This window comes from Scyliorhinus canicula, chromosome 20 (assembly GCF_902713615.1).
Source record: "Scyliorhinus canicula chromosome 20, sScyCan1.1, whole genome shotgun sequence".
NCBI classification, from domain to species: Eukaryota; Metazoa; Chordata; class Chondrichthyes; order Carcharhiniformes; family Scyliorhinidae; genus Scyliorhinus; species Scyliorhinus canicula.
Window position 1 is genome coordinate 19,310,793 of NC_052165.1, and position 15,196 is coordinate 19,325,988.

The window sequence follows — 15,196 nt, forward strand, 5'->3', positions numbered from 1 at the left end:
GAAATAACCCATTGCCCTAGGTTTCCTTAAACTCACCAATGTCATGATGCCCATACGATCAATGTCCCGGGCAGGGCTACGTGCTCTGAATTTTGGTGTTGAGTGTCCACTGATAGGAGGGGAAGAGCTAGCTAACGATGAAGCAGTGACAGAGCCTGTAATAGATCTTGCTGGATGCATTCTCGCCAAATTTAGACCTTCAAGGCTAACACTACCGACTCGATTTGCAATTTCCTCAGCACGAAGTTCCGTTGACTCTTTTTCTTCCTGAATTAACCTGAAAGATCCATAATGGTTTGAATTCAAAAAGAATCATGCACTTCTGTGCTTTCACATCTGCGTTTAGATCATATGTGCTTGCAGTTGGAAGTGCCATTATTAGTTCTAAGAGACATTTCAAATTCATTAAAATGCCATAAAAGTGGCTCAAAGCAAAGTTCAATAAAATTATCAATATACTGTGCCACAAAGCTATAATGTGGGTTTATACTCATTATTCGTCATATGATGGACTCACAAGCTTTGTCATGCTATCCCTAAAGCTTGGTTTGAGACTTCCATACATGGTGTAAGAGTCCTTCCTGTTTATCTCCTTTGTTACCATCTATTTTAATTTATTATTTTCCCCTTTCCCCCCGTGTTGTTTCTGTGTGTGCGTGTGTGCAGACAGTGGGGGAAGTTGTGGGGGGTGGGGGGGGAGGGGGGGGGGGAGTGGGAAGAGGTAGTAGGCAGTCAGTTACATTTTCTGTCTGTTTAATTATACTACCGTACATAAAAAAGGTTACTTGAATTGTAAAGTTACAAACATGGTGACTGTAGTTGTTGGATTCAACTAAGGACCTTGGGTATTTTAAATAAAATCTAATTTCACTTGTGTTGAGACTGGGCCAAGTGGAGCCGGAATTAACTGCGCACTAGTCCAAGGTGTTTGACATAGTTTGGGAGCCCATTCCTGGGATCTTTGGAACAGTAGACAGCGACAATTTGGGGTACAAGGGGCGGGATTCTCCGAGCCCCGCGCCGGGCCGGAGAATCGCTGCAACCGCGCCACGCCGCCCTGCGATTTTCCGAGGAGCGGAGAATCGGCGCCATTTGCGCCGGCACGGCACTGGTCGCGGGCCGCTGTCCGTGGCAGGGCCGCCGATTCTCCAGTCTTGATGGGCCAAGCGGAAACGGAAGACTCCCGCAGGTGCTGACCACTCCTGCTCGCAACCAGCGGGAACTCTGCGCGCAGGGTCGGGGGGCGGTCTGTGGGGGGGGGGGGGGGGGGGGGGGGGGGGGGCTCCTTCACCAGGGGGGGGCTCTGATGGGGTCTGGCCCGCGATGGGGGTCCACCGATTGTGGGCCGGCCTCTCCAACCCCGGCCCCATTTCGTTACGCGACCGGCCCCTGAACACCCGCGCCATGTCGGGGCCGGCGTATTGAGGAAGTCCCGTGCGCATGCGCGGGTTGGCACGACGGCACTGCACATGTGCGGGTTGGCGCGGCACCCAATTGGCGCCGGGAAGGGAGGCTGGAGCAGCGTGAACCACTCCAGTGCCGTGCTGGCCCCCTGTGGGAGCCAGAAATGGTAGTGCCCACGCCCGTTTCGCGCAGTTGTGAAACGCTACAGTGTTCACGACGGCGCGGACACTCTGCCTCCATTTCGGAGAATCCGCCCAGTATATTTTAAAGTGGCATCAGGTTTCTAATGGCAGAACAGGATGGCTCTGGAAGCCTCTAAAGCCTTTCTGCAGGTGGAGGACTTGCCTTTGGTTTATTTACAAGGGCTTAGAAAAGACAAGTTGATTGAATTGGCAAGTGAATTAAAAGCAGAGGTGCTGGTTAAAGCTAAGAAGGCAGAAATATAGATGTATTCGTTGCGCGTTTGGGTCTGTTAGAAACACAGGAGAGCACATGAGCAAGTAGTCCAGGTAGTGTAGCATCAGAAGCAATTTCTGGTGAGGATCCCAAACCTGAGAGAATTCAGTTCCAGTTCGAGCATGAGAGGGTATGTTTAAAAATGGACATGCGAGAAAGAGAAATTGAGATGCGGGAAAAGGGCTTTTCAAAAGAAAATTGAAATGACAAAACTTGATGTGGAACTATTCGCAAGGGAAGCAAGGGAAAAGGAGAAAGAGAGAAAGAGAGATAGAGAATATCAACTGAAAAGGTTGGAGTTAAACAAAGTAGTTGAGGAAAGTCAAGAGGAAGGAGTAACCCTTCCTGTCCAAATCATAGTGGGGATATGTTTTAACATATACAGGCCCTACCAAAATTTGAGGTTAAGGATGTCGAGACTTTCTTCATGGCATTTGAGAAAATAGCAATGCAAATGGAGCAGTTGAGGTAAATGAGGACATAACCCATGCAAAGTAAACTGACAGGCTGGGCACAGGAGATTCATGCTTCTCTGTCAGACGGGGTGTCCAGGCTCTAGAGAGTTACAAGGTAGACAGGAAAGAAGTCAAAAATAGACTTTGGAGAGCTTGAAGGGGTCATGAAAAAGCCCTGGCAGGAAGGATTAGGGAAAACCTCAAGGCGTTCGACACTTATATGAAAAATAAGAGGATGATCAGAGTGAGAGTCGGGCCGATCAGGGATAGTGGGGGGAATTTGTGCCTAGAGTCTGAGGAGATAGGGGGGGGCCCTAAATTAATATTGTTCTTCAGTATTCACTGGAGAGAGGGACCTTGTTGCTCAGGAGAACAGCGTGAACTAGGTTAATAGACTCGAACAGGTTGATATTAAGAAGGAGGATGTGCTGGAAATTTTGAAAAGCATCAGGATAGATAAGTCCCCTGGGCCTGATGGAATATACCCAAGGTTACTACGGGAAGCGAGGGAGGAGATTGCTGTGCCATTGGTGATCTTTGCATCCTCACTCTCCACTGGAGTAGTACCGGATGGTTGGAGGGAGGTGAATGTTGTTCCCCTGTTCAAGAAAGGGAATTGGGAAATCCCTGAGAATTACAGACCTGGACCCCTATCTGTGGTGAGCAAAATATTGAAAAGGATTCTGAGAGATAGGATTTATGATTATTTTGAAAAAGATAGTTTGATTAATGGTAGTCAGCATGGCTTTGTGAGGGGCAGGTCATGCCTCACAAGCCTCATAAAATTTTTTGAGGATGTGACGAGACACATTGATGAAGGTCGGGCAGTGGATGTGGTGTCTATGGATTTCAGCAAGGCATTTGACAAGGGTCCCCATGGTAGGCTCATTCAGAAAGTTAGGGGGCATGGGATACAGGGAAATTTGGCTGTCTGGATACAAAATTCGCTGGCCAAAAGAAGACAGCAGGCGGTGGTGGATGGAAAGTATTCTGCCTGGAGGTCGGTAACAACTGGTGTCCCACAGGGATCTGTTCTGGAACCTCTGCTCTTTGTGGTTTTTATAAATGACTTGGATGAGGAAGTGGAAGGGTGGGTTAGTAAGTTTGCCAATGACACAAAGGTTGGTGGAGTTGTAGATAGTGTCGAGGGCTGTTACAGGTTACATCAGGACATTCACATGATGCCGAGCTGGGCTGAGAAGTGGCAGATGGAGTTCAACCTCGATAAATGTGAAGTGATTCATTTTGGAAGGTTGAATTTGAATGCTGAATACAGGGTTAAAGGCAGCATTCTTGGAAGTGTGGAGGAACATAGGGATCTTGGGGTTCGCATACATAGATCCCAAGTTGATAGGGTTGTTAAGAAGGCATACGGTGTGTTGGCTTTCATTAACAGGGGGACTGAGTTTAAGAGCCATGAGGTTTTGCTGCAGCTTTATAAAACCCTGGTTAGACCACACTTGGAATATTGTGTCCAGTTCTGGTTGCCTCATTATAGGAAGGATGTGGATGGTTTGGAGAGGGTGCAGAGGAGATTTACCAGGATGCTGCCTGGACTGAAGGGCATGCCTTATGAAGAAAGGTTGAGGGAATTAGGGCTTTTCTCACTGGAACGAAGAAGGAAGAGAAGTGACTTGATAAGAGATGTACAAGGTGATGAGAGGCATGGATAGAGTGGATAGCCAGAGACTTTTCCCCAGGGCGGAAATGACTGTCACGAGGGAACATAATTTTAAGGTGATTGGAGGAAGGTATAGGGGAGATGTTAGAGGTAGGTTCTTTACACAGAGAGTGGGGAGTGCATGGAATGCTCTGACAGCAGAGGTGGTGGAGTCAGAGTCATTAGGGACATTTAAGTGACTCTTGGACAGGCACATGGACAGCAGTAAATTGAAGGGGTGTAGGTTAACTTAATCTTAGATTAGCATAAATGGCCGGCACAACATTGTGGGCCAAAGGGTCTGTACTGTGCTGTACTGTTCCATGTTTTATGGTTGTGGTGGTTGGAGGTCGATCAACTCAGCTCCAGGATGGTACTGCAGGAATTCCTCAGGGTACATACATAGATACATCAAAGATAGGAGCAGGAGGAGGCCTTTTGGCCTTTCGAGCCTGCTCCGCCACTCATCGCGATCATGGCTGATCATCCAACTCAATAGCCTAATCCTGCTTTCTCCCCATAGCCTTTGATCCCATTCTCCCCAAGTGCTACATCCAGCCGCCTCTTGAATATATTCAAAGTTTTAGCATCAACTACTTCCTATGGTGATGAATTCCACAGGCTCGCCACTCTATGAAGAAATGTCTCCTTATCTCTGTCCAAAATGGTTTACCCTGAATCCTCAGGCTGTGACCCCTGGTCCTGGACACACCCATCATTGGTAACATCTTCCCTGCATCTACCCTGTCTGGTCCTGTTAGAATTTTATAAGTCTCTATGAGATCCCCCCTCATTCTTCTGAACTCCAGCGAGAACAATCCCAACCTAGTTATTCTCTCCTCATATGACAGTCCCGCCATCCCTCGAATCAGTCTGGTAAAACTTCACTGCATTCCCTCGAGAGCAAGAACATCCTTCTTCAGAGAAGGAGACCAAAACTGCACACAATACTCCAAGTGTGGCCTCATCAAGGCCCTGTACAATTGCAACATATCCCTGCTTCTATACTCAAAGCCTCTCTCAATGAAGACCAAAAGACCATAGCCTTCTTTACCGCCTGCTGCACCTCCATGCTTACCTTCAGCGAATGGTGTACAAGGACACCCAGGTCCCGCTGCACACACCCCTCTCGCAATTTATAACCATTCAGGTAGTAATCTGCCTTCCTGCTTTTGCTTCCAAAATGAATAACCTCACACTGATCCAAATTATACTGCATCTGCCATTGGTTTGCCCACTTGCCCAACCTGTCCAGATCTTGCTGTAGGATCCCTGCATCCTCGTCACAATTCAGGGTAGTGTCCTACTCCCGACCATCTTCAGCTGCTTCATCAATGACCTCCCTTCCATCATAAGGTCAAAAGTGGGGATGTTGCGGATGACTGCACAATGTTCAGCACCATTCATAACTTCTCAGATAATTAAGCAGTCCATGTCCAAATTCAACAAGACCTGAACAATATCCAGACTTGGGCTGACAATTGGCAAGTTACATTTGCGCCACACAAGTGCCAGGCAATGACCATCTCCTACAAGAGAGGATCTAACCATCGCCCCTTGACATTAAATGGCATTAGCATAGCCGAACCCCCCACAATCAACATCCTATGGGTTACCATTGACGAGAAACTGAACTGGACTAGCCACATTAATACTGGGGCTACCAGGGCAGGTCAAAGTCGAGTAACTCACCTCCTGAACCCCCAAGCCGGTCCACCATCTACAAGGTACAAGTCAGGAATGTAATGGAATATTCTTCACTTGCCTGGATGAGTGCAGCTCAACAACAGTCAAGAAGCTGGACACCATTCAGGACAAAGCAGCCCGCTTGATTGATCTCCCTTCCACAAAAATTCAAACCCTCCACCATCGACAAACAGTGGCGGCAGCCATATGTACCATCTACAAGATGCACTGCAGTAATTCACCAAGGTTCCTTAGACAGTACCTTCCAAACCCATAACCACTACCATCTGGAAAGACAAGAGCGGCAGACACCGGGGGACCCCACCACCTGGAGGTTGTCCTCCAAGTCACTCAGCAACCTGACTTGGAAATATATCGTCGTTCATTCACTGTCGCTGGGGCAACATCGTGGAACTCCCTCCCTACACCTCAAGGACAGCAGCGGTTCAACAATGCAGCTCACCACCATTTTGTGAAGGGCAACTAGGGATGGGCAATAAATGCTGACCTAACCAGCGACGCCCACATCCCGTAAATGAAAAAAAGTGTTTTTAAAGCTTTTGACCAATAGTTCATCCCCCCCCCCCCCCCCCACCCCCGTCAGCTGGAACTTCTCTGTTAGTTCCTTGAGTGTTGTCAGTCTGTTGTCAGTGTAGACGTCCTTAACTGTCAGCGTCTCCCCCATTCTCTCTCCATCTTTTGCAGGGGGCGTCCATTGTCGTGGGCGTGAATCTGTGTTCGTTGCAGATGGGTGCCTTGTCGGACATTTTGGTTAGCCCGAAGTGTTGTCGCAGCTAGTTCCATGACCGGAGTGTTGCTATCACCACTGGGCTCGCTGAGTATTCATTCGGTGGGGATGGAAGTGCCGCCGTGGCTAGGGCCTGGAGGAAGGTACCTCTGCAGGAGCCTTCCTCCATCAGCTTCCACTCAGCTTCTGGTTCTTTTATAACCCCTATACCCTCTCTGCGGTTGCTGTCCAGTGTTTGGGAGGGCTAGTCTCCCATGGTTCTCGCTTTCTGCAGTACTCTTTTTGGGATCCTTGCGTTCAAACACACAAATGCCATGATCAGTTTTTCTTGCAAGTTGAAAAAGGCCTTAGGGATGTAGATAGGGATGAATCTGAACAGGAAGAGGAACCTGGGGAGTACGTTCATCTTGATCGTCTGCACCCTCCCTGCCAGGGAGAGTGGGAGTGTGCTTCATCTCTGTAGGTCCTTTTTTTACTTCTGCATCAGGCTGGTCAGGTTCCATTTGTGGATCCCCAGGTAGCGGAATTTGTGTTGGGCCTGTTTAAATGGCATTACCTCCAGCTCTGCCCCTCCCCTTTGTGGATTCACTGGGAAGATCTCGCTTTTGCTCAGGTTGAGTTTGTACCCCAAGAAGGCTCCAAACCCTATCAAGAGCGCCATGTTTTCTTCCATGCTGCTCTGTCCAAGATGTAGAGGAGCAGGTCATCCGCATAGAGCGAGGCTCTGTGCTCTCGGTCTCCTCTCCTGATCCCCTTCCAATTCTTTGCCGCCCAAAGTGCGATTGCCAGTGGTTCGATCGCTAGGGCGAACAGCAGCGGGGACAAGGGGCATCCCTGCCTTCTGCATCTGTGCAACTGGAAGTACTTAGAGCTGGTGGTATTTGTCCATATGCTCACTGTGGGAGCGCTGTACAGGAATTTCACCCAGGCAGTGAACCTTGCTCCAAGCCTGAATCGCTCCGTACCTCTGTGAGGTACTTCCATTCCACTTTGTCGAAGGTCTTTTCTGCATACAGGGAGATGATCACCTCGGGTGTTCTCTCCTCGGATGGAATCGTAATCACTTTGAGCAGGCGCCTGATGTTTGATGTTAGCTGTCTACCCTTGACAAAACCCGTTAGGTCTTTTACTACCACGTCTGGTACGCAGTCCTCCAGCCTCTTGGCTGGGATCTTGGCCAGTATTTTCGCATCTGCGTTTGGCAGTGAGTTGGGTCTGTAAGACCCGCATTCAGTTGGGTCTTTGTCTTTCTTGAGTATCAGCGAGATTGAGGCTTGTGCCCCTCGCTAGTGAATCTATGAACATCTCCTGCAAGTGTGGGGCCAGTGCCCTTGCAAATTCTTTGTAGAAGTCCACCGGGAAACCGTCTGGTCCTGGCCCCTTCCTTGCCTGCATGGAATTAATACTCTTCATGACTTTGCCCAATTCAAGCGTTGTTCCAGGCCCCATCTCCTATCCTCCCCCGTGACTGGCAGGTCCAGTCCATTGAGGAACTGCCTCATCCTGAAGTCCCCTGCTTGGGGCTCGGAGGTGTACAGCCCCGGAAGAAGGTTTTGAAAGCTTTGTTAACATTTTCCACTCCGCTATTAGTTTGCCTCTGCTGCCCTACTCTGGGCTATTTCCCTCTTGCCTGCCTGCTTTCTCAGCTGGTGAGCCAGCAGGCAGCTGGCTTTGTCTCCGTGTTCGTTCAGGGTCCCCCGAGCCTGGCGCAGTTGATGCACTGCTTTCCTGGTGGAGAGCAGGCCGAAGTTCACTTATAACTTTTTCCTCCCTGCCTATCAGCTCTATGGTTGGAGGCCTCGGCCGCAGATTACAATCATGGAATATTCCTCTCTTACTAGCCGTGGAAGCACTGATTTCCACACTACAAAGAAGTCGATCCGTGAATATACATTGTGTACTTGGGAGAAGGAGAACTCCTTCTCCCCTGGGTAGCCTTGGGTCCACAGCCCCCTTCTGCTACATGAATGTGCCGAGTTCTTTCACCATGTTGGAGGATTTTCCTGTTATGGGATTCAACTGGTCTGTCAGAGATTCCTTTTACAGTTAAAGCCCCCCACCCTGATTAGTCAGTGCGTATCTATGTCAGGGATTTCTGCCATGGTCTCTTTTATAAACTCCGTGTCTTCCTAGTTGTCCAGGACACCGCTGACCATGACATATTGTCCCCCTGGGTCCATAACCACCCTCGTTGCAGTAAGCACTGTCTTCTTATTTCGCAGTATGGCTACCCCCTGGCCCTCGACCCATAGCACGAATGATAGGTCTTTCTGACCCAGCACTTCCTTATCCGCAGTGGATCCTTCTCTCTCGGGTGCGTCTCTTGGAGGAAAACTATGTTGGCTTCAAAACTTTTCAGTTGGGCGAGGACTGTTAAGTCTCCTGACGTTCCAGATGACTATCCTGATGCAGTGTTTTGTTCCCCCACTCCTGTGGGATCAACCATACTTACCTGGTGGACGCGCCCCTGCACTCCGGGGTTTCCCTTTGTTAGGGGGCCGTCCAAAATGGCCATGGACACTGTTCTCCCAATGAGGTCGGGCCCGTGCACTCTGGGGTTTCCATTTGTCCAGGGAGCACCCACATGTGGCCTGTTGTAATCAGCCTCTTTTAAGATAGTTCCGTAACTTCCGATGGAGTGGCAATTGAGTCGCATAGCCACTTCACGCAGAAATCCTTACCTGAAAATCCATCCAATCCTATCTTGTCTGACATTTTGAATCAAGCTAGGCAAAATCTGGGCAGTGCAGCATGACCCCAAGGCCCAGAAACTAGGGCAATAGATCAACATAAGTCATGAACCCTTTATTTCCAGAACTGGCTGCCATGGACCAGGGAAGTCTGAAGGTCCAGCCAGTTTAAAAGTTATTTGACAAATGTATAAGATATGTTGATAGGAATTGAGGCGGACGAGGGGTTGGGTCCTCGGAACGGTTAGACTGGGCCAGATGAGGTTGTGTCGGGCCTTAAGGATGGGGTAGTTTGGGTCGGTCTTATGGTGTGGAGGTGTCAGGTCGGACCTTGTTGGGGTTGGGGGTGAATCTGGTCACGTTTCTCCATGGAGAAGGGGTGGGGGGGTGCGGGTTGGGGTGTAGAGTACTTGTGGAGGTGAGCAGTGGTGGCATGTGGGACTCTGCCTGGGCATTTGGGGGAGAGTGGAAGTGTAGTCTGGTCAGATTGGCATGGCTCTTGGGGCATGTGGAAAGGAGGAAGGTCGGTAGGATTGGGCTAGGCCTTGTGGGGCGGGGGTCAGGTTAGGTTAGGCTTGGGTGGAGGTTTGGGAAATCCCATGCCGGGGGTTGTTGGGGAGGTTCTGTGCAGGTGGGGGTCGGATCCCTTGGAGGTTTTCTGGATCTCATGGGGTAGTGAGTGTGTCACATGGATGTCTGCAGAGGGGAGAAGAGAGTAGTCAGGGAGCTGGTGGGAGTCCTCTGTGGCTCAGGGGTACAAGGGAGTCTTGTGGGTGGTGGGTGTGGCTGGTGTACCAGTTAACCAGAAGCTATAAGTGGTTTTAATACTTCTACATTTTCTGGATAACTATTGACATATCACAGTTGGAACGATCCAATGCTTGTGAAAATCACAATTTTTGGATGATTCCCAAAGAATTCCTAGTGCAGAGCAAGTGCCCATGGGAAGATATCTCCTCCCAGGCAGTTGCTGTGGAATCCTTACCTGGAACTTCCCCTCATCAATTTTATCCTCAACCCCCAATTTCTCCAGGCAGCCTCTTTGATGCCCACACCAGCCCCTGACGTCTCTGCTGCCCCTATCGGTGCCTCCCCCTCCCCAGGGAAACCTCTCAATGATGTCATCCCAATACCCAAACTTTCCCTCCCATCAAAGTATCCTCAACCCTTGAACTCCCTGTCCTTATTATCAATGTCCCCTGAGGTAGTGCATCTTTGGGGCTATGTCCTAGAAACAACCCCCTAGAGCTCGGAAGTGACGGGCATATTTCCTTATTCTAATATATCATGCCTTAGAGACCAAAGAACACCACTCACCTTATTTCATTGTTAATGGCATCAAGCTGTTCTTGTAGCATCATGGCAAGAGTCTGAGCATCAGAGTGCCCACTGGGTGAAAGAAGATCCATGGAACTAAATATGGTTTCCCTGTCATCATCATCGATATCAGACATTTCAGTGTCACTCTCAAATTGATGGCTGCTCAGCATACCAATATGTTGAGTTCTGGTCCAATCTTTATCACCAAGTGTCTGTATCTGAAATCAGAAAAGAAGAGACAAATTTCCACAATGGTTCTCTTGATAATCAACCACAAATTCAGAGAAGATCAGCAGATATTTTGGTGAAATGGTATGAATACCATTTATGATCTTCCACTATAGTTGTTTGGTGGATGACCTGAATATTCCATAACCCTCTCATTTTGCCATTTCAGTCACTGCAGAAAGCATAAATTAAATGAAAAGCTAGACAATAACCAGTTAATATTTTTACATTAACTTAATTTTATCCCTTTTATTATATCTTGCACCTTTCCAAAAGCATATATTTTCTAAGATAACAGAATTTCTCACTAACTTCCAACATCGTAAAATATTTCAATCCACTCCCAGGAGTGGGTGGGTGGGTGGGTGGTTGGTTGGGGGGTGGGGTGTCCTATATTTAAAACTCTGAATGAGGCTACATGTCTGATGTGACCATCAATTCACTCGAGACATGATAGGAAGTAAACTGTGGCTTTAATAGACTTACAACTGAGCCTGCCTGTGACCAGAAGAACTGAGGGCAGACTCACAGGGCTGCAGCACTTTATACTTCCGGTAGTGGGAGGGGCCATGGCGGAGCCAAGGGTGGAGCCCTTACAAGCTCCTCATCTCCCCCTGTGGGCAGAGCCGTGCAACGGCTCACAGACAGAGCCCACAAGGACACAATACTATACAGTGTGAATAACGCAATGTACATTCACCACATTCACCCCCTGTAAATCAAGTCCGGCGGGGGTGACAGGTCTACAGGTTGAGCCGGTCCAGTGGCCGAGTCGTCCTTTGGGATCGGCAGAGCACTGGGGTTGCAGCCTCCTCGGATGGCTGAGTGGTGACGGGCGATGTGGATCTGAGGGTGGACTCCGGGGGTGGTTCATTCAGAGCTTTGTTCCTGACCGGTGCGACGGGCGAAGAGGGGCGCAGGAACCTGTAGGCGTGGAGGCGCAGGGCATGGGGCGTCGGGTGGGGTGTAGTGTGAGGGCTACCTTGGCAGTGATGGTGGTGGTGGTGGATCCTGCGGCCGCTAGGTCCCGGAGGGAAACGGTGTCCTGACGGCCGTCAGGGTGTTCAATAAAGGCGTAGTGTGGGTTTGAGTGTAGCAGTAGTACCCTTTCTACTAGTGGGTCAGTTTTATGTGTCCGGACGTGTTTCCGGAGGAGAACCGGGCCCGGTGTCCTCAAACAAGATGGGAGCGAAGCCCCCGTGATGGTGCCCCTAGGGAAAACAATAATCGCTCATGAGGGGTCTGGTTAGTGGCAGTGCACAGGAGGGACCTAATTGCATGGAGCGCATCGAGGGGGACCTCCTGCCAGTGGGAGGTCGGGAGATTCCTGGACCGTAGGGTCAGTAGGACGGTCTTCCACCTGCACGTTTCCCCTGGGGTTATAGCTGCTAGTCCTGCTTGAGGCGATGCCCTTGTCGAGCAGGTACTGACGCAGCTCGTCGCTCATGAAGGACGAACCCCTGTCGCTGTGTACGTAGCTGGGGAAGCCGAACAGGGTGAAGACACTGTGCAGAGCTCTGATGACTGTATGGGAGGTCATATTGGGGCAGGGGATAGCAAACGGGAAGCGGGAGAATTTGTCTATTACGTTGAGCAAGTACACATTTCGATTGGTCGAGGGGAGTGGCCCTTTGAAATCGATGCTCAGGCGTTCAAAGGGCCGGGAAGCCTTTACCAAGTGGGCCTTGTCTGGTCTATAGAAGTGCGGTTTGCATTCTGCGCAGATCGGGCAATCCCTGGTGATGGCTTTTAACACCTCGGTGGAGAAAGGCAGATTGCGGGCCTTGATGTAGTTGGTGAGTCGGGTGACCCCCGGGTGGCAGAGGTCATTGTGGATAGCCTGTAATCGGTCGTCTTGTGCGCTGGCGCATGTGCCGCGGGACAGGGCATCTGGGGGCTCGTTGAGCTTCCCCAGCCGATATATGATGTCATAATTATAGGTGGAGAGTTCGATCCTCCACCTCAAGATTTTATCGTATTTTATTTTGCCCCTTTGCGAGTTGTCGAACATGAAGACAACCGATCTCTGGTCGGTGATGAGGGTAAACCTGCTACCTGTGAGGGAGTGCCTCCAATGCCATACGGCTTCCACAATGGCTTGAGTTTCTTTTTCGACTGAGGAGTTTCGGAAGTTCTGAAGCGGAGAGGGTTCGGGAGAAGAAAGCTACTGGTCTCCCTGCCTGGTTCAGAGTAAGGCGAGAGCGACCTCTGAGGCATCACTCTCCACCTGGAAGGGGACGGATTCATCCACCTCTCGCATGGTAGCTTTGGCGATGTCCTCCTTGATGCAGTTGAAGGCCTGGCAGGCCTCTGCTGACAATGGGAAGAGTGTGGTCTTAAATAGTGGGCAGGCTTTGTCCGCATGCTGGGGAACCCACTGGGCGTAATAGGAGAAGAATCCCAGGCACCTCTTGAGGGCCCTGGGTCAATGAGGGAGAGGGAGCTGTAGGAGGGGCGCATATGGTCAGGGTCGGGGCCCAGGACTCCTTTTTCCACGACATAGCCGAGGATGGCTAGTCTGGTAGTGCGGAAAACGCATTTCTCCTTATTGTAGGTGAGATTGAGTTTCTGGGCGGTTTTGAGAAATCGGTGGAGGTTGGCATCGTGGTCCTGCTGGTCATGGCCGCAGGCGGTGACGTTATCCAGGTATGGAAACGTGGCCCGCAGCCCGTACTGGTCCACCATTCGGTCCATCGCTCGTTGGAACACCGAAACCCCATTTGTAATGTCAAAGGGGACCCGGAGGAAATGGAAGAGGCGGCCATCTGCCTCGAACGCCATGTAGTGGCGGTCCTCCGGGCGGATTGGGAGCTGGTGGTATGCAGACTTCAGGTCCACCGTGGAGAATATGCGGTACTGGGCGATCGAACTCTCCACCTATAATTATGACATCATATATCGGCCGGGGAATCTCAACGAGCCCCCAGATGCCCTGTCCCGCGGCACATGCGCCAGCGCACAAGACGACCGATTACAGGCTATCCACAATGGCCTCTGCCACCCGGGGGTCACCCGGCTCGCCGACTACATCAAGGCCCGCAATCTGCCTTTCTCCACCAAGGAGGTAAAAGCCATCACCAGGGATTGCGCGGAGTGCAAACTGCACTTCTATAGACCAGACAAGGCCAACTTGGTAAAGGCTTCCCGGCCCTTTCTCCCGCTTCCCGTTTGCTATCCCCTGCCCCGATATGACCTCCCATGCAGTCATCAGAGCCCTGCACAGTGTCTTCACCCTGTTCGGCTTCCCCAGCTATGTACACAGCGACAGGGGTTCGTCCTTCATGAACGACGAGCTGCATCAGTATCTGCTCGACAAGGGCATCGCCTCAAGCAGGACTACCAGCTATAACCCCAGGGGAAACGGGCAGGTGGAGAGGGAGAACGCGACAGTCTGGAAGACCGTCCTACTGACCCTACGGTCCAGGAATCTCCCGACCTCCCACTGGCAGGAGGTCCTCCCAGACGCGCTCCATAGTGGGTGGGTGGCCGCTCGGCGCTGGCCTGGGGCAGTCGCTGGTCGGGGGTCCACGATGGGGTTGCGTGGTCTGCGGGGATTGAGTTAAGACTTTGAAACGCGACTTCCATTGAGTTTGCTAGCGCTACCGTGTCCTCCAAGTTCTGGGCCCCTTTTCGAGGAGGCGCTGGCGCACATAATTAGACCGGACCCCTGCAATGTACACATCACGGACAGCAAGTTACATATGCTGGGAGGCAGTTACAGCCTGAAAGTTACATTCCCGAGCAAGGGCTTTTAGATCGCGCAGGTAGTCCTCTAGCGACTCTGCGGGGTGCTGACGGCAGGTTGCGAAAATATGCCGCGTGTAGACTTCATTTACAGGCTGTACGTATAGTCGGTTGAGCATAGCGAGGGCCTCGGAGTATGAGTCGGTACTGTTGAGTTCTGTAGAGATGCGATGGCTCCCCGTGCGTGGAGTAGACTGAGTTTCTGCGCATCTGTAGTAGCGGAGGTAGTCGACGCAGCCAGGTAGGCCTTGAAGCACCGAAGCCAGTGTAGAAATATTTCCTTCACTTCTGCAGCCTGCGGGTCGAGTTCTAGTCGATCAGGTTTGAGGGCTGATTCCATACTGGTTTTCTTAAGTCTATTAAATTGATGTGACCATCAATTCACTCGAGACACGATAGGAAGTAAACTGTGGCTTTTATAGACTTACAACTGAGCCTGCCTGCGACCAAAAGAACTGAGGGCAGACTCACAAGGCTGCAGCACTTTATACTTCCGGTAGTGGGAGGGGCCATGGGCAGAGCCACGGGTGGAGCTCTGTACAAGCTCCTCATCTCCCCCTGTGGGCAGAGCCGCGCAACGGCTCACAGACAGAGCCCACAAGGACACAATACTATACAGTGTGAATTACGCAATGTACATTCACCACAATGTCACAGGTTTTCTGGGCCTTGGCAACCCAGCAGCTAAATGAGCAAGGACTGCTGCATCGAACCAGTGGGTGGCTTTTCCAGTGTGAATTATGCAATGTACATTCACCACAATGTCACAGGTTTTCTGGGCCTTGGCAACCCAGCAGCTAAATGA

General features: G+C 50.7%; 1 protein-coding gene across 8 annotated transcripts in view; it reads right to left on the reverse strand.

Annotated features, from left to right (window-relative positions):
• The window catches only part of ppfia2 (PTPRF interacting protein alpha 2), a 511,344-nt gene that overhangs the window by 92,573 nt on the left and 403,575 nt on the right, over positions 1-15,196 (reverse strand). For all 8 annotated transcript variants that reach the window (XM_038781072.1, XM_038781076.1, XM_038781071.1 and 5 more), the window contains 2 exons: positions 10,417-10,637; positions 37-277 (listed from right to left, as the gene is read on the reverse strand). In XM_038781072.1, coding sequence (XP_038637000.1) covers positions 37-277; positions 10,417-10,637 — 462 coding nt within the window. The remainder of the gene's footprint in view (positions 1-36; positions 278-10,416; positions 10,638-15,196) is intronic.